Here is a 23,193-nt window from a genome sequence, read left to right on the forward strand (position 1 = left end):
TCAGGTGCAGTCAGACACCTGAGTGACGCCGTCGGCAAACCGACTGGATGTTATTTTACTCGACGAGAGAAAGCCGGTAAAACGTGGGTCAGGTAAACAATACGACATCGCCATGACAACATATTGTCACGCCTGTATTGTTTTGCCTCGTGCTGGCGGACCGTTTGTTTACATAGAGGCTTGTTTATCCTGATACATGCAGCTTGTGTTGTTTTTCTGACTTCTGCCCGAGTTTACGTAAACGCAACAGCAAGAATACGTGCCGACATGCAACCGCACCGCTAGATGGGGGTAAATGTCACATATTGTCCCTTTAAGATACATTTTTAATCTAAATTTAATACAAACATTTGTAACTATTAATACACACAACACACACGCACAAACACATGCAAACACACATATTTAAACTAAAGTAGCACTGGTAAAGTTTTCATTGTAGTTTTTTTAAAACATGGGATGTACTGTGAAAATTCAATGGCAACCTATCAAGATACTTAAGTGAATATTTCAGTTATTGACATTTATGGCTCAACAATAAACTTGGTTTATATGGAATGACAGGGGTCCACTGTTGGTTGGTGCATAATGATACAAGTGCCCACTTAGTTAGCATGAAGTGAAATACACACTCCATCATGTATGAATAAGAAAGAAATAAGCAAAAGTGATCATCCGTAAGAGAAATTTTTCATCACAGCTCCACGTTACACTTGTTCCAGGCTCTGCCCGTCGTTTTTCTCAAGAAATAGAAACTTTTCCAACTTTTTTATCTCCGTAGCGATCGCACTCGTCTTCTCCTTCTTCTTCACTTCTTGCTCTGATCTACAGTCTCATTCGTTCTACACATCCCAGAATCCCCAAAATTACTCACAGTGTGGGCGACAGCGTCCCCATTTACCAGCCGCAGAAAACTGCGTTTGACGTATATGTACGTCAATGGCACTCAATGAGTTAAGTGGGAGGTACACAATAAATCTAATTCTAATCAAATTTATTTTGAAAACAAATAGTAGAATGGCAATCTGATTCAGTGATTAATTTGTTACACATTTGGGTTGCTTCCTAATGATTTTTTGATGTTTTAGTACCCAGCTAAACACAAGTGTGTATTCCTTAATATCTACAGTATGTATGTGCCTTGTAGGCACTTTACTTGCAAGTGTGTGTATGCAGTGTTTTATAAATCTGAATATTTTTTGTCACATCACATCTACCCCAACACTTTAGAGCGCTTCTGTCTCGACGCCGTGTTTGCCTTCGTTCTGACCCGAATACAGCATGTGTTGTTTGGGTTAGAAACATGCACATTTGCAAAGGAAAAAGCAAAATTGATTAGCGGAATCATTAAGCATGCACGCACACAATCCCAAGGAAATGATCACGTGGGAACCAGTTCTGAAGAGGAACCGGTTCTCAATTCCCACCCATAGACTTCAGTCTATGATGTGGACACAAAAGCATTCCTCTACATTGAAGTAGTGAAGTCATCAACACTCATGTATTTCACAGATCCTAAAACCTGGTACACACATAAAGATTCTCTAAATTTCAACCAATTTTTTTATCTGTGAAAGACCCCACACATGAAGATAAAAAATCTGTGATTGAACAGTTTTGATCGTATTGTGTGTGGTGAGCTGTGATATTCCAAACACAGCGCACCACACACATTAAGATTTTTCAGAATCTTGACCCTCCGGTCAGAAAACTCAGAAAGAGATCAGTATTGTTGTAGCTACTCTTTCGGTCTATTTCCGGAATGGACAATGAGAGCGATGTCATTTTTTAAAAATGAAAGCGGGACACTTCAGCCTTTACAACGATACCATCTCTGTGTGTCTGTGTGTCTGTGGCTTCAGACGCCGAGCAGTAAAGCGGCTGTGAGCGGCGGCCACATGATCGTTTAAACATGGTTGCTCTATTGCCGGCTGTTGCTGGCTATGATCGCTACCGTCTTTGCTATCGGCTATCAGGAAATCTCCCGTGTATGCGTGAATGTCTGTGTGAACCTCATGTAATGCCAGGGCTGCACCGTGGCTCTCTGTGGGATTGCCGGTGTTGTGTCGAGAAGTGGCTTGCCGCGAGCAGCATGCAGAGCTTGGCAAGCAGGCACTTCTCAGCACAACACCGGCTTTCCACACGCAAGATGACTTTTGATTCGGAAATATTGAACATGTTTAATATTTACGATTATCGGCGCCGAACGTTTTCCGAGGCGATTGTTGTGAGAATTTTGACTCTTAACATACCACACACTACAAGAGAATCTCATAAAATAATCTTAAGACTTTAGGATAATCGGCTGATTTTTGTCTTTGGTCGGAGGGGGAAAATCGGGGCAAAATCAGCCCGATTATCTTTATGTGTGTGGTAGGCTTACCTCCACTCTCCACTCTAAATGTGGAACTGGCTTCTGAGAAGTGAGTGAGGGCTTTAAATCTGTGCCAGACGACTTGTGTCAGTCCTTGACTGTCAGCAGTGTGGGGGATGGTTTCTTGTAGCTGACGATGGTCGTTAGCAACTCTGAAGGGCAACCTGGAAAAGACTAACATCCTTCAGCCAAGATCTTATATCCAAATCAGACTAACAGACAATGGAATTCCCCAGTCCTAGGTTGGCCATGTGCTACACACCTATGGACTTCTGTGGCAACTGTAAAGAGTGGGTGTCCCAGCAATAATCCACCCTGTCAAGTCTTTGATGAGTTTTGTAAAGGTGTGTGATGCCTTGTGATCAGTATAATATTTTGTCAGCCTTTATATGGTCTACCATTGTGTGCCAGTAGAAATGTTGTCTGAAATTAGGTATAATCAGATTTCCAGAGATACAGGGGATAAATCAGCTATAGTGGATGGAATAACTCCAAAATACCCACTGTTGAACTACTGCAACACACATTTTTACTTACCAAACTATTAGCTCTACTGGAGTTCATGTATACCTGTCTGAATATTTTTGGTCCACAACAAAAATGAAAACTAAAACTAAATTTGTGTTTTTTTTACACACTAGTATATTACACACTGTATCACATAGTCATACACATCTATAGATGAAATTGGTGTATAAATTGAAACCTAATTTAAAGTTGTCAAAAGGTACAGGATTGGCACAGGATCAGAGAGTTTACATTAAGTGGGAAGTACACAATAAAAGCTGTATTCAGTTCACACTGGTGCTCAGCAGAAATGGGTCTGGTTGCTTTCAGGATGTGTGGATTGTACATTCAACAATCCCATATTACCTTATTCATAGCATCTGAAGTGAATTATAAACAAATTCAATTAATTGTGTTCAGAAGATGGTAAAACGTTATCTAATTTATTTATATTTTTAAGTAATTAATTTGTTATCTATTTTGGTTGTTTCCTAATGATTTTCTTTCGTTTCAGTACCCAGCTAAACACAAGTGTGTATATTCCTTATTATCTAGGTATAACCTTGTGCATGTTGAAGTAAGCAATGCGACTTCATTACATTTACACACAGTTTTCTAAGTAGAGTTGAACATTTTTAATGGGGTTTCAGTCTATGTGGGCACAAAACATTCCTCTACATTGAAGTAGTTAAGTCACCAGCACTCATGTATTTCACAGATCCTAACTTTAAGGTAGAGTTGTTGAACTGGGATCTGAGAAGTGAGTGAATGGAGTGAGAGCGGAGTGAGTGCCAGATGACCTGTGTCAGTCCTTGAGTGTGGGCAGTGTGGGGGATGGTTTGTCGTAGCTGACGATGGTCGTTAGGTATTTTCAGGTTGGGCTTCAGAGTTTCTACCTTCTTTCAGCCAATATCTTATATCCAAATCAGACCGTCCCAGGTCTTAGGTTGGCCATGTGCTACATACGCACCTATGGCCTTTGGTGACTCAACTTCTGTGGCAACTGTAAAGAGTGGGTGTACCAGCAATATTCCATTTTGTCTAAAGAATTGTCAGTTCTTTGATGAGTTTTGTGAAGGTGTGTAATTACCTGTTATAATATTCTGTGACAGGGCCTTTATATGAGCCACTGTTGTCTGCTAGTAGTAATGCTGTCTGAGAACAACAATTAACTTGGAATAAGAAATTAGGATTCATCAGATTGTCATGGATACAGGGAATATGTCAGTGTGTGGACGGAATAACCCCAAAAACCCCCGTTAAACTACTCATTAAAAGGTATTTAGAAAATCAAGGGGAACAAAGGAACGCATAAATATAAAAACACATGCAAAGCCTTACAAAGCCTTGTAAAGGACAATTAGGACACAGCAAGAACTATATTCCTCAGACACGGTCCACACCACTGTTAACTTTTTTTAGTTGTGTTGCAGCAGTTCAACATTGAGCTATTTGGGGTTATTCCATCCACACAATGCCTTATCTCTTGTATCTCTGACAATATGATGAATCCTAATTTCTTGTGCCATGTTAAGTAAGATGTTGTTCCCAGACAACATTTCTGGCAGAGAATGGTAGCTCATAAAAATGCTCTGTGACTGTATATTGCATGTACCCATGTTTCAGTCAGTCTGTTTTGAATATAAGTACGTGGAGTGAAATGCACACTCCATCATGTATGAATAAGAAAGAAATAAGCAAAAGTGATCATCCTTAAGAGAAATTTTTCATCAAAACTTAACACAAACATTTCTAATAAAGTAGCTCAGATAAATACAGTGGGGCCAGGCCGTTAAGTGCTTTAAAAACAAACATTAAAAGTTTAAAATCAATTCTGTAAGGGACAGGGAACCAGTGAAGGGAGTTAAGAACAGGAGTAATGTGCTCATGTCTATTAGTGTTAGTTAAAAGACAGGCAGCAGCGTTTTGGACAAGTTGGAGGCGACTGAGCGAAGACTGGGAGACGCCAACATAAAGTGCATTGCAATAGTCCAATCTAGAACTGATTACTGCAACACATGGATGGCTTTCTCGTGGTCGTGGCAGTTTAAAAACATTTTGACTGTGTGAATGTGTGTGGCAATAGTTTAACATAGGGATCCTCTCAATGAATTATCCCTTGTATCTCTGACAAACTGATGATCCCCCATTCCCTCTGTATTTTCCCATATCAAATTGTCGTATATCAGTACCTCTTTGATGGTTTACTTGTACATAATATATCATCGTAGGTTGCCATTGAGTTTTCACAGTACACCCTACATAAAAAAACACAACATTACCGTTGCTACTTCATTATAAATGTTTGTATTAAGTTTTGATGAAAGTTTTGAGCTTTTGAGGTTAATCCATCCTCTAGAAGAATTATCCCTTGTATCTCAGACAAACTGATGACCCCCCAGCTCCTCTTTTATTTTCCCATACATGTTTTATTGTTGATCCATGAATGTCAATAACTGAAATATTCCCTTAAGTATCATGATAGGTTGCCATTGAGTTTTCACAGTAACTAACCCTAACCCCATGTTTAAAAACAAAACTACAATTACAACTTTACCAGTGCTACTTAAGTTGAAATATGTGTGTTTGCATGTGTTTGTGTGTCTGTGTGGAGTGTGTATTTCACTCCATGCTAACTAAGTGGGCACTTGTATCATTATGCACCAACCAACAGTGGACCCCTGTCATTCCATATAAACCAAGTGTGGACCTTTTTCTAAAACGTAAATCAACGAATAATTCCTATACAGATTTATGACGCAAATACATTAAAATTAATTGAATTCACATGTATTTAAAAAGTAAAAGTCTGACCATAGGTGGCCCCAACAGAGCTTCATCTATATGAGATGTACGTGGCCAAAAAGTAACTTTTTGTGGCTCTGAGCCATCAGGCCATGTCAAACTGTGAGTAGTTTAAGTATTTTCCCATGACAACAATGCAGTTAAGTAGTATAAAACACCAGTACAGTGAAAAATTAATAGACTGTAGAAATGTGTCTGGCAATAGTTTAACATAGGGACTTTGTGAGATTAATCCTCTCAATGAATTATCCCTTGTATCTCTGACAAACTGATGATCTCCCAAACCCTCTGTATTTTCCCCAAAGATAACAAATTGCCGTGCCAATACTTTAATATCAGTTACTCTTTGATGGTTTACTTCTACATAATATATCATCATAGGTTGCCATTGAGTTTTCTGTAAATAAAATACATCCTTATGAATACAGATTTATGATGCAAGTACATTAAGATTACCCTAAATCCTAAAACCCTCTATTAAAAAATGAATAGACTGTAGAAATGTGTGTTGCAGTAGTACACCCTACATTTAAAAAATAATTACAACATTATTGGTGCTACTTTATTAGAAATGTTTGTGTTCAGTTTTGATGAAAAATTTCTCTTACGGATGATCACTTATGCTTATTTCTTTCTTATTCATACATGATGGAGTGTGTATTTCACTCCATGCTAACTAAGTGGGCACTTGTATCATTATGCACCAACCAACAGTGGACCCCTGTCATTCCATATAAACCAAGTGTGGACCTTTTTCTAAAACGTAAATCAACGAATCATTCCTATACAGATTTATGACGCAAATACATTAAAATTAATTGAAATCACATGCATTTAAAAAGTAAAAGTCTGACCATAGGTGGCCCCAACAGAGCTTCATCTATATGAGATGTACGTGGCCAAAAAGTAACTTTTTGTGGCTCTGAGCCATCAGGCCATGTCAAACTGTGAGTAGTTTAAGTATTTTCCCATGACAACAATGCAGTTAAGTAGTATAAAACACCAGTACAGTGAAAAATTAATAGACTGTAGAAATGTGTCTGGCAATAGTTTAAAATAGGGACTTTGTGAGATTAATCCTCTCAATGAATTATCCCTTGTATCTCTGACAAACTGATGATCTCCCAAACCCTCTGTATTTTCCCCAAAGATAACAAATTGCCGTGCCAATACTTTAATATCAGTTACTCTTTGATGGTTTACTTCTACATAATATATCATCATAGGTTGCCATTGAGTTTTCTGTAAATAAAATACATCCTTATGAATACAGATTTATGATGCAAGTACATTAAGATTACCCTAAATCCTAAAACCCTCTATTAAAAAAATGAATAGACTGTAGAAATGTGTGTTGCAGTAGTACACCCTACAGTAAAAAAAATTATTACAACATTATTGGTGCTACTTTATTAGAAATGTTTGTTTTAAGTTTTGATGAAAGTTTTCTCTTAAAAACTATCACTTTTGCTTATTTCTTTCTTATTCATACATGATGGAGTGTGTATTTCACTCCATGCTAACTAAGTGGGAACCTGTGTCATTATGCACCAACCAACAGTGGACCCCTGTCATTCCATATAAACCAAGTGTGGACCTTTTTCTGCAATGTAAGTCAACTAATAATTCCTATACAGATTGAGAACACATGTATATTGTAAAATTGAAACCCTGTGCTTAAAAAAACTGGACAAGCAACAATAACAAGGTCAATTATTTTTAATGTTTAATCAGAATTCAACAGAAATGATCTAAATGACCATTTTATTTAAAATTTTGTTATGGGTGATCAATTTTTTCAATATTTTAAAATTTCTATTATACCTAATACAGTGTTGAGTTTAAACTTAAGACATCCATGAAAACGGAACCTTTATATTTTGTTACAAAGAATAACAAATTATGTTTCAAGGTACTGGTTTGTTCACTAAGGAGCCTGTTTGATAGCCTCTCTACAGTCTGAAAGGCTGCCGGGGCTGCAAGTCGTTCACACTATGGAGGAGTGTAAGAAACGACGTGTGTGAATGAGTCGTTAAAACCCCTGCTCCAGCCTGCCGGGGCACTGCTGAATATGATATTTTACACACACACACACTCAGGTCCCCTCTTGGCTAAAGTTAAAAAAATTAACCAGAAGGTTTTTCACATGATTTTAAGTTGATTTAAAGCATGTCCAACAGGGGACCTAAAAAAAGTCCCCTGTTGGCTGCTTGGTCCCCTGTTGGTGAATGTGTAACGACGCCGATGTCCCCTCTTAGATAGGAACAACAGTGCACACACACACACAAGTTCACACATATAACCAGACTGCAACCCTGTCTGCACTGGAACTCTCCACAGTGGGTCATGTCTCACTGTCAACACAGGAGTTGATTCAACCTAAGAGCCTACACACACACACACACACACACACACACACACAGCGTTCTGCACAGTAGCTGCAGTCAGTGTAGCTGCTCCAGCCTGAGCCTGTCAGCCGGCTGCTGTCTGACTCCTGCAGGTATTCACGCTGCACTCCAGGAGAGGTCAGTGCAGTTCATTTCAGACCCTTCAGGATCAGGATCTGTACAGTAGTGGTTTCATGCTGTCTTTAAATGTATTTGACACCACAATAATTGCATAATGACCATGGTTCCTGGTTTAAGAAGGCCGGTCTTCAGTACAGTGCTCAGTCTTGTAGTAAACCTGGGCATCCAGAGGACTTTCACTTTGGCAGCTCTTCTGCTGCATCGATCAGCTTTAAACTGCGAATGTATTTTACTGTACTGTATGTGTTCTTTGTGAAATGTTCAAGCAGCTTTCAGCGGTTTAGTGGAGAGTTTGTGTTTTCATAACTGATGGTTTTCATTTCTTTTCTGCTTCGCTGCAGAATAAAAAGGTCTTCCCAGCTGTAAGGATGGCTGATTCCACGTGAAACACATTAGGAGCTTCATAGCCTGATTCATTGCAACTACTCAAAAAGCTAAAGAGGAATTGGAGCCACCTGTACAGGGGAGAGCGCGCCCTCCTCACCGAGACAAACGGAGGAGATCTTCCTTTTCTTCAGCCCACCTGGCACAGCATGGAAAAACAGAATCATAAATCTCCTGTGCTGACGACTGCGCCCCCCAGCTGCTGCATGGTTCATCCTAACACGTGAGTTTGTATAGACAGAAAAAACAACAACATCCTAACAGTAATGACAAATCTAAAATCTGATCAGCATGAGCCAAAAACATAACAACAGTGGTTATTTCTAGACATGATCCTACTCCACTATGCTGAAATTCTAAATCAGGAATGACGTGACTTCATCTATTTGTGCTGCTTAAAATCACAGCTGCTGCACTGTCCACAATGAAGACATTGTAGAAGGTTGTGATTGATGCCAAAGTGATGAGGGCTGCAGACGTCCATATGTGAAGGGCTTTCATCAGACCTCTTAATAATAACAAAATGTTTTAGCTGAAGTTTAAATTGTTCTTGATGGACGAGATATTGACCGCACAACTCTTTTTAGCTGCACTGCTGATTAAAACTGATCGATTATTCACATGTTTTCAAGTGTTTTGGGAAAAAGAGAGTTGTATGTTTGCAGAAAAATTAACAATAACACATGGCGGCTGTCTTTTTTCTTTTTTTTTCCAGTCTTCTTCACACATGCACACTGAAGCTAAACATCCCAAAGGCCAGAAACAACCAAGTAGCCTCTCTATCAAAAGAGAAGCTGCAGAAAACAACATGTGCACTCATGGCAAGGTTTTGACAGGACCCAGTTCTCCTATAAATCCATCTCTAGAGAAAGTGGGCACAGTAAATGCAGATAAATGAGGACCAGAAAAACGGCTGCCCGCTTCAGATATACACACTTTCTACCCTCACAGGGGCCAGAATGGACTGGAGACAGGAGGGGGGAAGAAGAACCAAATGGAAACACAGATATGGGTACAAGAGATAGAATGAGAAAGATACAAAAGCAGTGAGTTCCAGTGTAATAGGCAGATGGCAGCAAGGCAGACCTGGGCCCTGAGAGAAGTGGGCTGGCCATCATGTGTGAGAAGCCTGTAGACAGATTAGAGTTTTCACAGAAAATCTGTCCCGTAGGAGGAGATCTGGGCCAGAGATTGGCAGCCAGATGGAGAAAAATTACTCACAGTCAATTAAAGCAAAGCATAACTTGGCTGGGCATATGTTTGGAATGATGCATAAACTGACCAGTGAAGTTCAGCATGGGTGTGGTGGTATAGGCCTAAAGAGCGAAATGTGCTCACATGCAAAGAGAATGACTATATGGACATTAACCATCATTAACCTTTTAACGACAACGGCAAAAGGCCAGCTCTCTGTCCTGTCAGCACTTTCCCTGATGCATACATGTTCAGTCACATGTCTCCACCCCGTCCAACTCCTGTGAGTCAGCGTTCACTCAAAGTGAATCTGTAAGTATGGAAGACATGAGGATGACAAACGGCCTCAACTCCAGCAGTAAACACTGTAGAACATGGGTGGGCACTTATTTTCCCTAGAAGGGCATACAGTACATGCAGATTGTTGCTGGGGGCAACGCAAATGTTAAAGGGATATTTCAACATTTTGGCAAATTCGCCTATTGCCATAACCCCTATAGTCTTAGCAGTAGGTTCATTACCTTTAATTGTCGGTGCAAGCTGTTTTTAGATCAGCAGGGCAGAGACGTGAGCTGCTCGGCTAACGCTACGGAGGCTCGTGGTATGTCCAGCTTTCCCTCATCAATCTCACCAAATACTGTACACAATCCAACAACGCCAAAACGCTCTCGTGGACAAGTTGTGACCTGCACATTCACCACGCCATGAGATAATAATTGAATGTTATGAGACTGAGTTGTTTTTGAGGTAAATGCATAGCTGGAACTACATTCCAGACATGGCTGCTTGGCGGAGTGATTTCAAAAGTATGGAAGTAGTATTTGCTTCATGTGTTGTAATGTTACATAATTATACATAATTATTTCATAGTGTGGTGAAAGTGCAGGTCACAACTTGTCCATGAGAGTGTTTTAGAGTTGTTAAATTGTGTATTTGGTTTGATGAGGGAAACGTGGAAACACCGTGCACTTGGCGTCACTGCTCCGCCGATCTAAAAACAGCTTGCACCAACAATTAAAGGTAATGAACCTACTCCTAAAACTATAGGGATTATGGCAATAGGCCAATTTGCCAAAATGTTGAAATATCCCTTTAAGATCAAATATAGAAAACCAAAACGATCCAAACAGCTTCTTATTAACAACAATTATTACACAAACATGGAAGGGAAGCACAGTTGCGCTAGGCATTTAAAAATAAAAGCAAGTTGGAATCATTTCATGCAGCCATAAAATAAGCCTCATCAGTCTGGTTTGTCTTTGATCTCATGGGCTGGATGGAAGAGTTGGATGGGCCAGAACCAGCTGGCGGGCTGTTAAATGCCCCGGTCTGCTGTAGAAAAACTATTTCAACAACTAAGCACAACACCACCAGTTTGTTCAATCTCTTCACACAGTCACGTTGTCAAATAGCTAGAGTGCAAGGCTCAAAAAGATAAGAATCAAAGGGTGCCAAAGTAAGTCTTCATTAATTGTAATTAATAAAAAGTCTGAAAAACATTGTTTTCACCACACATTCATATAACACTTTATCTGATGATTGTGATGCCATGCAAATGGAGGCAAATTATTAACAGCTTCCAACAGTTTTGTTTTACAGCAGACAGTCACAGAAGTAGTTGTGTTAAGTAATTAAAAAATGGGTGAAAAGTTGAAATCCTCATTACTTTTCCCCTCTGGCCAGTCGCTGAAGGGGAAGGTGAAAAAATTACAACGACAAAAAATGCTGAATGTATTTCCAGTTCTGACATGAGGAAGATGTGGTGTGGGGCGTCTCCAGGTCCTGTTTAATAATCTGACCAGAGCTCAGTTTGAACACACTGATCACTTCAGGCAAAGCTTCAACCAATATCAGCACTGCAGGAAAAAATGCAGCTCCTCTCTCCTCAGTGAGACCTCTCCAGTAATACAGTGTGGGTCTTAAAGGATTGGTCACTTTGATTGCAAACCACTGAGAAGTGTTTAGATCTATATCTTATATCACCTTTTCTGTTTATTTCTGAAGCCTGTGTCCTGCCCCTGTCTTCCTGTCAAGTTCCCCGCTTGTGTGATTGTCTTCCCTGCCCCAATGTGTTTCACCTGTGTCTCACTGTGCTATGCTCTCCATTCCTCCTGTGCCAGATCGTCTTGTTGCAATGTCCTGAGCGTTCCAACCTTTTATCTCCCTGAGTGTTCTTCATGTGTGACCTGTTCCTCGTGTTCTCGACCTTTGAGCCTGTACTGTTGCTTGATTTTTTGACTTCCCGGTATTTGGCCTTTTGTGAATAAACAGACTTTGATTCAGCCAGAAACCCCAGACTCAGTAATTGTGTCGCCTTTTGAGTTCTCTGCACCACCACTGATAAAGATCAATCTAGCTCAACAACAAAAAGGCCAAATTGAAATTATTAATTTATACATGAATTAATGATTTATTAATTTCTAAAAATGGTAGAATACATATTGATGACCATTTAGCATGTAAATATGTGAGATTACAGCCACACGGCTAATTAACATCTCTAGATCTCTATATAGAGATGGGGCCCTATCATCTAAATACAGTATAAAGCCAAAATACCAAAATTCAGCACATGCATTGTCATGTCATTCACTGACGTAGCCATGCTTGAGCTACATTTTGAACACAACTTATCTCTAGATCTAAAAAAAAAAAAACCTGCACCTTGCTGCATGCAATCATGGACATTCCTGTTAATTCCCAGACCCTTATAAATACCACCTGTCAGCCTCAGGACTGACTGGATCATCCAGCACAGCATTTCTGACATCTATGTGAGGTCAGCTGTCATACTTTATTCACAGATCTTCAATCTAATAAACCAGAGATGTGTGTTTGAGCGAGTCACACGGATGAGCAAAGCACCCGCTGAGCTCTGTGAACCCTCTCAACAGCAGCTGCAGCTATAATGTGTGGTGTTCCATAGGATGAGAACACAAGGGCTCATTTCCTGTTACGTGTCAAGTCTTCTGTTGTACTTGGTGATATTGAACCCTCTCTCTCTTTGCCTTGAGCAAGCCCTAAAATAAAACATGCCCAACAATCCTCTTGTTTTTCTTTTTTTGTTTTTTTCTAAATTGATTTACATTCTCCTGCTAGTTTGTCTGACATAACATACCCAACTGTTCTGGAGGATTTATGAAGCGCTCAGCTACTAATGACTAATATCCAGAAAGGTTATGCAGCAACACCTGCTCTCTCCCACTTTCAAACACACACACACAGCACAAAATATGAATATGTAAGACAGTGGAGGGGCTGTAATTGGCTTTTCTTACAGTGCTCAGCTCTAATTGGACTTTCTAGCTACACCATGTCTCTGCAGGCAGTAATTGCTTGCTTTTTCCCGCAGAGAGAAAGTGGAGGTCATAGTGGACACAGTGGAGCGCCAATTGAGCACAGCAGAATTAGAGATGTATGAGGTGATGTTGGAATAGAAAAGTAAGGCTAATGAAAATAGGACCGAGGTGAGAGAGAGACAACATGAGAGTGAAGGGGAGAAAGATATTAAAAGATATGAAAAGACCCATACAAACATCAGTGATCTATGAGCATGGGAGGTTTAAATAGGCCGGTACCTTTTCCTGCTGTGTAACTAAATCCTCCTTTAAATGACCCCAGCCTCTGTTCACTACACCTCAAAAGTACAGGGGTTGATTTTATGCTTAGAGGTAGAGTCTCATGTTCAAAAACTTCAAAGCTCATCTCAAAGAGTGAGCGAGGGGGCATCCAACCCCGTCCGTGCTGTTTCTTCCTAGAGAGTCTGAGTCAATTTCAAGGTTGTGGTCTTTATTGACAGTAAGATGAAGGCATTACTTCCCAGTTTGAAGCTCGTGTTACTGGGCTCAAGTTTTCATAAAGCCGGGGTTTGGTCGGTTACCGAGTCACACTTGTTACAAGTGAAAGAGGATAGCTGGTGGTGGGGTGGCACACACACAGACTCACACACGCACACACTCTCTGTTAATATCATCATGCTCATTAAAGATGGCCAACCTTTCAGGAATGCAGAGTTTCCAGCGGTCTGTCAGCTCTCTGTCAGTATCTCTGTACATGTTTGCTTATTGAAACACATGAACTATGTAAGTCTGTTCGCTTTTCCTCTGTTTCGCTAACCCTCATCCTGGTCATGTGAATTTGTTTACCACAAAGCAAATCAGAAATCAATCAATAGAGTGGTATATAATGTCATATATCATATACGATGTTACCATGTGTGTATTTGTGTAGTTTAAGATTGTGGGTTACAGGGCGCGTTTGTGTCACAGTGCTGCTACACCGGGGCTGCTCTTGCAAGGTTGTTTTTCAGCCAAGAGACGCAAAGTGACACGCATGTGGAAGGCAGAGAGCCTCCGTTGTCCCTCGTAACAAGTTAAGCCATTTATTAAGCCATCACAATTACTCCAAAGCTGTTTAATTAAAGCAGAAGTGTCAATCAATCAAATCAAATAAACTGTATTTGTCCCGGAAGGGAAATTTGTCTTGGGCAAGTGGCGTATCAGCTGCTTTGTACTTGTAATACATACATACACAATACATACACTACAGTAGTAACAGCAGTAGCAACAGTATGGCACACATATCCAAGAAAGATATATTGTGTTAAAATAAGTCTTAAATAGTTATATCTTCCGACAGCAATCACTTATATAGAGTGTTTGGTCTGAAACACGGGTCTGTCAGTCACTCTGCTCTGCTGTAAGCCGAGGAGAAAACTTTCCTTGTATCCTACAACCTTTATCCAATGAGGAGAGAGAACGGCATAAAGGGGCGGTCCTCTCTGTGTGTGCAGCCAAGGGATGCGCGTGAATGTGGTGACGTAGGGACGAGGGCGGGGACTGCTAACTCCATCGGCTGACAGGAAGTTGGCCAAAACGACCGGATCGCTTACTTCTGCTTTAAGGTAAAAATGTAGCATAGTTAAGATACAAATCGTGCATTGTTGTTTATATGAGAAACAAGTGTCTTGGACGCAAGAAAAATCTCAGAAGAGATTCTGACAAATAAAGTTCTCAACTCAACTATCCCACATTGTCTGAGCTCAACTGTTTACTGTATTTTCTCCCTGCCTCAGGGTGGAGCTGGCTAATGCAGCTAAGCTAGGGTGTTGCAGGAGTGATAGTCAGCCATCTGAGGGCTCAAGACGTCTCACCCTGACTAATGCTGCCAGTCTCTGTTCTTGCTCAGAGGAAACACTCATGCTCCCCTCCAGGCTCTCGTGTCAACTCTGTCCAAAACATCCTTTAAGCCCCTCCTCAGCACACCTTGATTAAAGACATGTGCAACATTTGTCAGCCCGAGGCCGAGGGCATGCAGGGTAGCGTCTTATGTAAAGCCCTTTAAAGGGATAGTTCAACATTTTGGCGAATTCTACAGTATTGCCATAATCCATATAGTCTTAGGAGTAGGTTCATTACCTTTAATTGTCGGTGCAAGCTGTTTTGAGATCAGCGGGGCAGAGACGTGAGCTGCTCAGCTAATACAGTGGAGAGCAGAGCTCATGTCTGCCCCAATCTCAAAACAGCTTGCAGAATGTTAAAATATCCCTTTAAAGGTCCCTCCACAAAAGGCTGTTAAGGGAAATGTCACATTTTCTCACATTCTGGAGCTGTGATCATTCAGCCCGCAACAATCCACTTTGCATTTTGAAATACAATACATACATCACTATAAAACAATGATGTGTTAGTCGTATACTTCATATTACATCATTGGATATGTTTGGCTATATCTTTGTTGGAGATTTCCATTGAAGATATTAACGTTGCCCTGAAACAACTGGCTCATTAATTGTCTAACATCTTCATCTTATTGACATTAGCTGATCAAATAAAATAGAAAAATAGAAATAGAAAATAGAAAGTCAGTAAACAACTATATTCAAAGTGAACAGAATGAACCTAAATGCCAGTTACTGCTGAATTTGTCAAGTATTTCTTCTTGGCATCTTCCAGCCACAACAACACACAACTGCTAGAATTATTTTGTGGCTTAAAGGTAAGTCGTACCATAAGGTAAGTGGGGCTTGAATTATAATGTAATGTGATGATCTGATACTAACTGAAACTGAGCTCCATAGGACACTGTCTTGAAGCAGACTGAGGACAGACCATAAGAAGGGAGTTCCAGGTTTGAAACAGTGCCGGCTGTCAGCATCACCAGACCACACAGCCACCTGGAGAGGTGTGGTGGGAAAATGTTGCCAAAGCTCCTGGCACCGATCGGCCCCTCCAAGCAGCACTGTACCTGTCATGTCCCATCTATGAGGACGTCTGTCATGCTCCTGTGTGGACTGTGGCGATTTACGACCGAAGACCACAAAAACATTCATTTTAGAGAATCCCTATTATCAGGCAACACAGCAGGAGGCGTTTCATGCAAGGTGTGTAGAGTCAAGTACGGAGAGAGCAAATCTGTCTCATCGCTGTAAATCAACTGTGAGAAAATGCCCCCTGAAAGCTGGCAGCGCTGACGGCCAAGATTTTTGAGCAAATGGCTTCTCTGGCTGCCGCTGTGACTCTGGCGGCACACTAACCCCGAGATCCTGTTTGCAGTTTAGTGTCAAGATACTCCTGGCAGATCCATTAGACCCAGCTGATGAAGCAGAGAAACAAAAGCTGTTTTCCACTTCTATATCCTCCTCTGTCAGTGTGGCCGCGGAGCAGAAGACCTGTCACAGTCAGTCAGACAGACTGGCTCACAGACGCCTCTGCAGTGATACAATATTTAATATAACTGTGGGTTTACACTGAAACTGTAGCACACTCCGAAATCTTCACAATAACACCAATGTCTCATGGATATTGCAGTGTCTTCATAAAATATTTTATGTTTTATCTCATACCTACAACCTTGTCTTTTTCTACACACAAACTCCATCACTTCTTCCTCACTAGAATGTTGTTGTTCATCTTTTAAAGCCCCAGTATGTAACTTATTTGGCTTTTTATTAGCAAAAATCAAATATTGCTTTCATAAATACGTATTTCACTGAAGTCGAATCACACCCGCATACAAATGAAAGCTTTCTCATGCTGGTGGACCACTTGTTTACATAGATGCTTGTTTATCCTGTTACATGCAGCGTCTGTTGTCTGTCTGACATCTGCCCGATTTCACGTGAATGCAACATCAAGAATACGTTCCAATATGCAACCGCACCTCTAGATGGGGGGAATTCCTACATATTAAACCTTTAATGTATTTTTTGAATAATATAGAATATAATTTGTGAGCAAACTAAGTATATGGTACTTTGGATTTCTTCAACATTGTCTGACATTTTATACAATGTGACAATGATTCACTTATTTTCTTTTATTGTGTCAACTGTCTTAACAGTCTCCCTGAATCTATGTTACCACACAACAGGAGCAATTACGAGGTTTTTCTTTTCTTTCTCTGTATCGTCTGATGGGTTGTTTTATGTCTGAGCATGGCACAATTATGATTTCATTCATTAGAAGGAAGAGAGTATCTATGCTCTTTATGGGTTTGTATGGCTTTATGGATTTTTTATTACATTAGAGGGTTGTTTTGTAACGGTAACGTTGCTAGGCCGACGAGTGTTTTAATGTCTGTTTATAGCGAGTCTTTCAGACTCAATGAGCCACTAAAGTAGTTCATTCATGCAGTTGAACCTGCAGGGGTTTCTGAGGACTCTGGTCATGTGTTTTGCTGATCCAGAGGAAATAACTTCATGACGAGTGAAAACAAGTCTTTACAGCAGAAATAAATCAGAGAGGAACTCTGTCAAACAGCCAAGAATGACATCTGCCACACAGGATGAGTTCAGAGAGACTGAAGTCTGATGTTAGTGTTAATGTCAGAGAAATGAATTAAAGGAATGGGGGAGGAGTCAGCTTGGGTCAGCTGTCTACAGGACACACTTAAAGAGGAACTCTGCAGGATTTTCAGCTTGACTATGCTACATTTTTACCTTAATTAAACAGCTTTGGAGTAATTGTGATGGTTTAGTATGTCATGTAACTTGTTCCAGGGAGAATGGAGGCTCTCTGCCTTCCACCTAGTGTCTCTTGGCTGAAAACCAACCTTATAAGACCAGAGTCTCTGACTCTGTCTCTGCAGCACTGCGACACAAATGCGCCCCCGTAACCCATAATCTCTTGTGTATGACATATAAGACTACACAGATATGCACGTCGTAACATCGTACATCATACTGTATATAACGTTACGGCTATATTGATTGATCTCTCTCCGGCTTCACTGTAAACCAATGTACATGGCTAGGGGGAGGGTTAGCAAAACAGCAGAAAAGCGACCGGACTTGCATAGTTCCCCCTTAAAGGTGGGACAATTCTTCAATATAACAGCCCACTAATAAACTACTAGTAAACCACACAAGAGTGGTAATGTGTAAAAATGTGACAACTCATTCATTCTATTGGAACCAGTTCATTAGTGCAACCAATCACACACATACTGTACTGTACAGTAAGACCCCCTGACCTACTCTCACTCCCCCTGGATTTACTGTCTCACTCCAGCCCTATGTAAATAAATGAATAATAATTACTGAAACACTTCCTAATAATTGTGTCAAGTGATATTATTATTATTATTATTAGAAACATCCAGAATTCAGCGTGTGCGTATTTCAATTATTTTGCCTATTGTTCTATTACCTTATGGAAGTGTATTCTTGTTCAGCACACTGTGACAAACAAAAGCAAATTAAGAATGCCTTTAAAAACATACAAGTCAGCCCTCTAGTATAAAATACAGTGCTTCGTGTGTCCAAGTGAGTCCTCCAGATGGGGGATCCCAGGGTCCTCATCTAGACTATCTGACACACAGGTCTGTGGTTTCTCAACTACACTGACCTTTCCTCTAGGTCTCTTTCACATCTCTGCCTTCCTTTAGTCCGACACACCATATAATTTTAACTGGTGACATATGCAGATTTATTTTCTCCAGCTGGGACATTCCTCTCTCCAGACGCTCTATGGTTCCCATGTCTGAGGAGAAACCAGAGGGAGAAAACCAGGACAGTGGCCCAGACGAGGCCTCTGCTCCTCTCTCGGGGACGATTCCGATCCATCCAACCCCAACTCCCTCTGTGCTCCATAAATGTCACTTTACTTGATGGCAGCTCCTACACTGTGGGACAGCGGTACAGTGATATGTTGATTTAATCCGGCTGGATTTTGTTGACACAGCTCTGTGAAACAACTGGGTCTAGATTTACAAGGACAACAACTTTTTCACGGGTGCATAATAACAACATCTGACTTCAGAGCTGCAGCCGTAATTAAATCAGGTCAGGAACCGACTGAGATGTTCTGAGCCAAAATGATTAGCAGAGCATTAATGCACGACTCCATCTATGCTTAAAGGTACATTGTGTAGGAATTACTCCCATCTAGCATTGCGGTCGTAGATCGCAAGCAACTCAATCGTATTTTTCATGTTGCATTCACGTGAAATTGGGCAGACGGCAGACAGACGACAGCCGCTGCAGTAACGGCATAAACAAGCCTCTATGTAAACAAGTGGTCCGTCAACACGAGACAAAACAATACACGTGACAATATGTTGTCATGGCGATGTCGAATTGTTTACCTGACCCACATTTTACCGGCTTTCTCTCGACCTCTGTAACTAAAATGACATCTGGTTTGTTACCGACCGTCTGCCCGGCTGAACGTGAATGCAGCATCAGTGTAACGCTCCATTCCTTCTTTTCACAGACGCCACCTCCACCTGAGCCGACAGCTCCGGTGTCTCCGGTGAGTTTCCGTGGTTTCCTACAGTCACGCTGCCACTGAACGTAAAAACATGGCGACACCACATGGCAGCCAGCACCGAGCTTACCCGCTCCATGTAGATATGAATGATATGAACGGCTCATTCAGAGCTGAAAGGAACACTTCAGTTTGTTGATGGGGGGGATTACTGATTAGTGAAAAACAGACTTTTGAACGAGATAATCGATTTTCGTTAATAGATAACAGGAGAAGTTACACAATGTCCCTTTAATATGCGGAGGAAAATAGCATATAAACTATGCTCTGCAGGAGATCTGAACTGAAACTTCTTACAGGGAATAAACTGTAATTAAAAGTGGAATCATCAGTGAGTCTGATTTGAAAACTTCAAAGAAAAGAAGCACGCGCAGACCAGGAGGCTGCAGAAAAAGCCTTGAAAGCAGGAAGGGGGTTGTGGGATATTATACGAGCTCTCAGATGTGTTTGTCTTGGCGTAGCCCCACAGTGATGTCATCATGAGCCTCATCATCATGGCTGTTGCTCCACTTCTTTGGCCCAGCGAATGACGACAGCACACACACACACACACACACACACACACACACACACACTTACTCACACACACAGACAGCCAGCTCTTGGGCAAGAGTTCCTCAGAGATCAGAAGATGCCCTTATTTCTGTAAGAGCTTCAAATGTTTAATGTTAATGTTCAGAATGAAGCTTCCAGATCGGGTCTGGTGAGCAGATGCTGTCCAATCGGATCATCCAGAGAATCGGGATCATCAAAGAAAACGAGAGTGCAGCAGCTGAGGCACACTTATGAACATTCATGAAACCAAAACATTCAACGCTCACTCACTCCAGTCTCTGGCAAATTAAAATGTACACGGGAAAAACAAATTTTCCCCCTTGAGTCAGGAGTTCCCCCACAACAGTTGAGATTTCACAACCTCACAAACAAAACCGAGACATGTGTTGGAACTTCTCAGAAAGACATCGACTTTCAGCAACTTTCAGAAATTGCCATCAAAAAAACCAAACTTTTCCTATGCAACTTTTTTATGGCTCAGTCAGAACTTAATTCAATACTTATCTAATTTTAGTCAAAAGCAACTAGATGGAAAGGCACCAAGCGTTCTGTGAATGTTTGGATGCTAAAACAGGCTGGTTATGGCTGAGTGATGTGCAGGCCCAGACGTCTCAGAGAGAATACATTCACATGTTTAATCAGTATGTAGATAAGAGCAGGGGAGAGCGACAGGGATGCTGTGTGTTGGAGCCCATGCTCTCTGCTGAGTTGTGCAAGCTGCTGCCTGTTAGCACGGAAAATAAGATTCAGCTCTGGATTGCTAAACTGAATTTCCTCAGTGGGGGCAGCAGGCAATGTGAAAAAAAAAAAGTGAAATGCTGCATCCCTTTGGTGGACGACTGACTGTCTTTTGTGGTTGGCTGGACACGCCGCACAACCACTTGAACCTCAGAGATGTTCAAAACTGAAAGTAACCACTGGAACACCTCAGTTCTCACCTTTACAGAGCTGAAAAATGACTTCTGAATTTACTTGACATTCTTGCCGCGAAAGGCAAGAGACTGGCCCCCGGCCATAACTCTGCCTTTCCTCCACACTCAGACACACTCGGAAGGTGGTGCCAAGCCCCAGTGATCGTTAGATTGGGAGAAGAAGGGGAGAGAGTGAGGGAGAGAGTGAGGGAGAGGGAGGCTGGAGTAGGGGGACTCTCTGGGACAAAGGGGGTTAGAAAGGGAGGGAGTAAAGTCAAGAAACAGGAGGGAGAGGGGAAACATAGAGGTGCTGAGTGAGCATGGCTGTGTGTGTGTGTGTTTATGCTGCTAATGTGAACTCAAGAGGTAAGATACAAACAGGACGAATCACAAATACAAACAACTGTCAAGCGGCTCTATGAATGCATGAAGATGCCACATTTTCAACGCAACACATGTTAACAATAAGGTCCTGTTGTGGATCTACATGTATAGTAGGTGTGTGATGGGCTGGTCAGGAGAAGAGCACAAAACAAAAGAAAAGAATCCACTCACCGCTTTCGCTCTTCTCAATCACGTCCACCGTCTCGCCGGCCTTGAGGCTGATCTCTGAGTTCTCCTGCCTCTCGTAGTTGGCCACGGCCACGTACTTCTCCAGCACCATGGGCTCCGAGCTGTCGGTCCCTGAGGGGAAGAAACAGGCTGTCAACCACCTGCCCGCCGTGGCGCCCCGCGAACGCCCACCACCACCGCAACCCACGACACTGCTGCTGCTGTTGCTGTTGCTGCTGCTGCTGCTGCTGCTGTGCGCCCGGTGCGCCGCCATCGGCCAACCCCCCCCGCTCCTCCCTGCAGCAAACCACCGTTCCCTCTCCTCCTTGACCAATCAGAACGCAAGCTCACGACTTGGCTGCATAGTCCTAAACGTCTGGCCATACAGCTGAGTCGACCCCCGGCCCACAGCGAAGAAGGACTGAGGAACATCGGAAGGAATCAAAACAGAAGGAGGAGGAGGAGGAGGAGGAGGGAGCCCGTGGAAATCGCGTGTTGCGGCCGCATCGTGCATCTTAAAGAGGATCCATGACTAGGAGTAAAATTTTTTTTTTTTAAGATCCACAGGAAAAGATGGAGAGGAGAGAGAGGGGGAGGGGGGGGTGGAGGAAAAAGAAAGAAGAAAAAAAAGAGGAGAAGTACAGAGAGCTGCTAACGACTCAACGGGAAGAGAATGAGTGGAAGAATGGTGAAGTTTCCCTGTGGAAAATCAACAGTGCGGTTGAGAGGAAAGGCCTCCCCTCCACCGCCGCTGGGAGCCAGCCGTTGGACAGAGAGTCGGGAGGGGGGGTGGATACACCAATCATGGTAGTCGGCACTGCTGGCCTTAAATAGAAACATATGAGTGGACTAGAGAGAGAGAGACAGAGGGAAACAGGGAAGGAGGCTGGGTCCATGTTTATGTGAAACAAAAGAAGAAAGCATTTGGGTTGGGGTTAGGCCACTCTGTTTTCTCTCTCTCCTGCTCTCTGATGGTTAACCTTTTCAACGCCAGCCGTGATTTCACCCCCCCCGAGCTCATGGGATCCACATCTGATCTGCACACACACACACACACACACACACACACACATAAACACGCTTGTTTGCTTGTTTTGCACTGAGAAATGACCCATGTAGTTTCAGAGGGACATTTCAGCAGATCACGCTTTTAATCCTGTTGTTTGACTATCTCAGTGTGTGTGTGTGTGTGTGTGTGTGTGTGTGTGTGTGTGTGTGTGTGTGTGTGTGTGTGTGTGTGTGTGTGTGTTTGTCAGCGATGTGATCAGGCACAGAAGAAAAATGCACTAAGAATAGATACATGGGTGTAACAGGGCCAAACAACCACTGTAAAAAAAAATCTGGTTATAATAACCACATGTTAATATCAGTCCTACAATTTGTTCAGAGCTTCAATAATTCTAAATATGAGGAGGTTAAGAAGTGAGTTGCTTTTTTAAAGAACAGGAAATATGCTTATTTTTGAAAGTTAGAACAACAGCCAGTCTAATGTGGTCAAAGTGAGGTTGCTAGGTGTGGTACCATCCAGCCTGGCAACATGCAGCATAGCCAGAAACATTAGGCAGGAGGTCTCACACAGACAAATGAACAACAATCCACAGTCATTGGTAGGAATC

At 41.8% G+C, this 23,193-nt stretch overlaps 1 protein-coding gene across 5 annotated transcripts in view; it reads right to left on the bottom strand.

The window, feature by feature from the left end:
* sh3pxd2aa (SH3 and PX domains 2Aa) overlaps nucleotides 1-23,193 on the bottom strand; it is a 145,746-nt gene that overhangs the window by 32,601 nt on the left and 89,952 nt on the right. For all 5 annotated transcript variants that reach the window (XM_085799464.1, XM_085797925.1, XM_085798787.1 and 2 more), the window contains one exon: nucleotides 21,581-21,709. In XM_085799464.1, the coding sequence (XP_085655590.1) occupies nucleotides 21,581-21,709 (129 nt within the window). The remainder of the gene's footprint in view (nucleotides 1-21,580; nucleotides 21,710-23,193) is intronic.

The sequence above is a fragment of the Trachurus japonicus genome, chromosome 1 (genome assembly GCF_045865225.1).
Source record: "Trachurus japonicus isolate A0001 chromosome 1, Traja_1.0".
Lineage (NCBI taxonomy): Eukaryota > Metazoa > Chordata > Actinopteri > Carangiformes > Carangidae > Trachurus > Trachurus japonicus.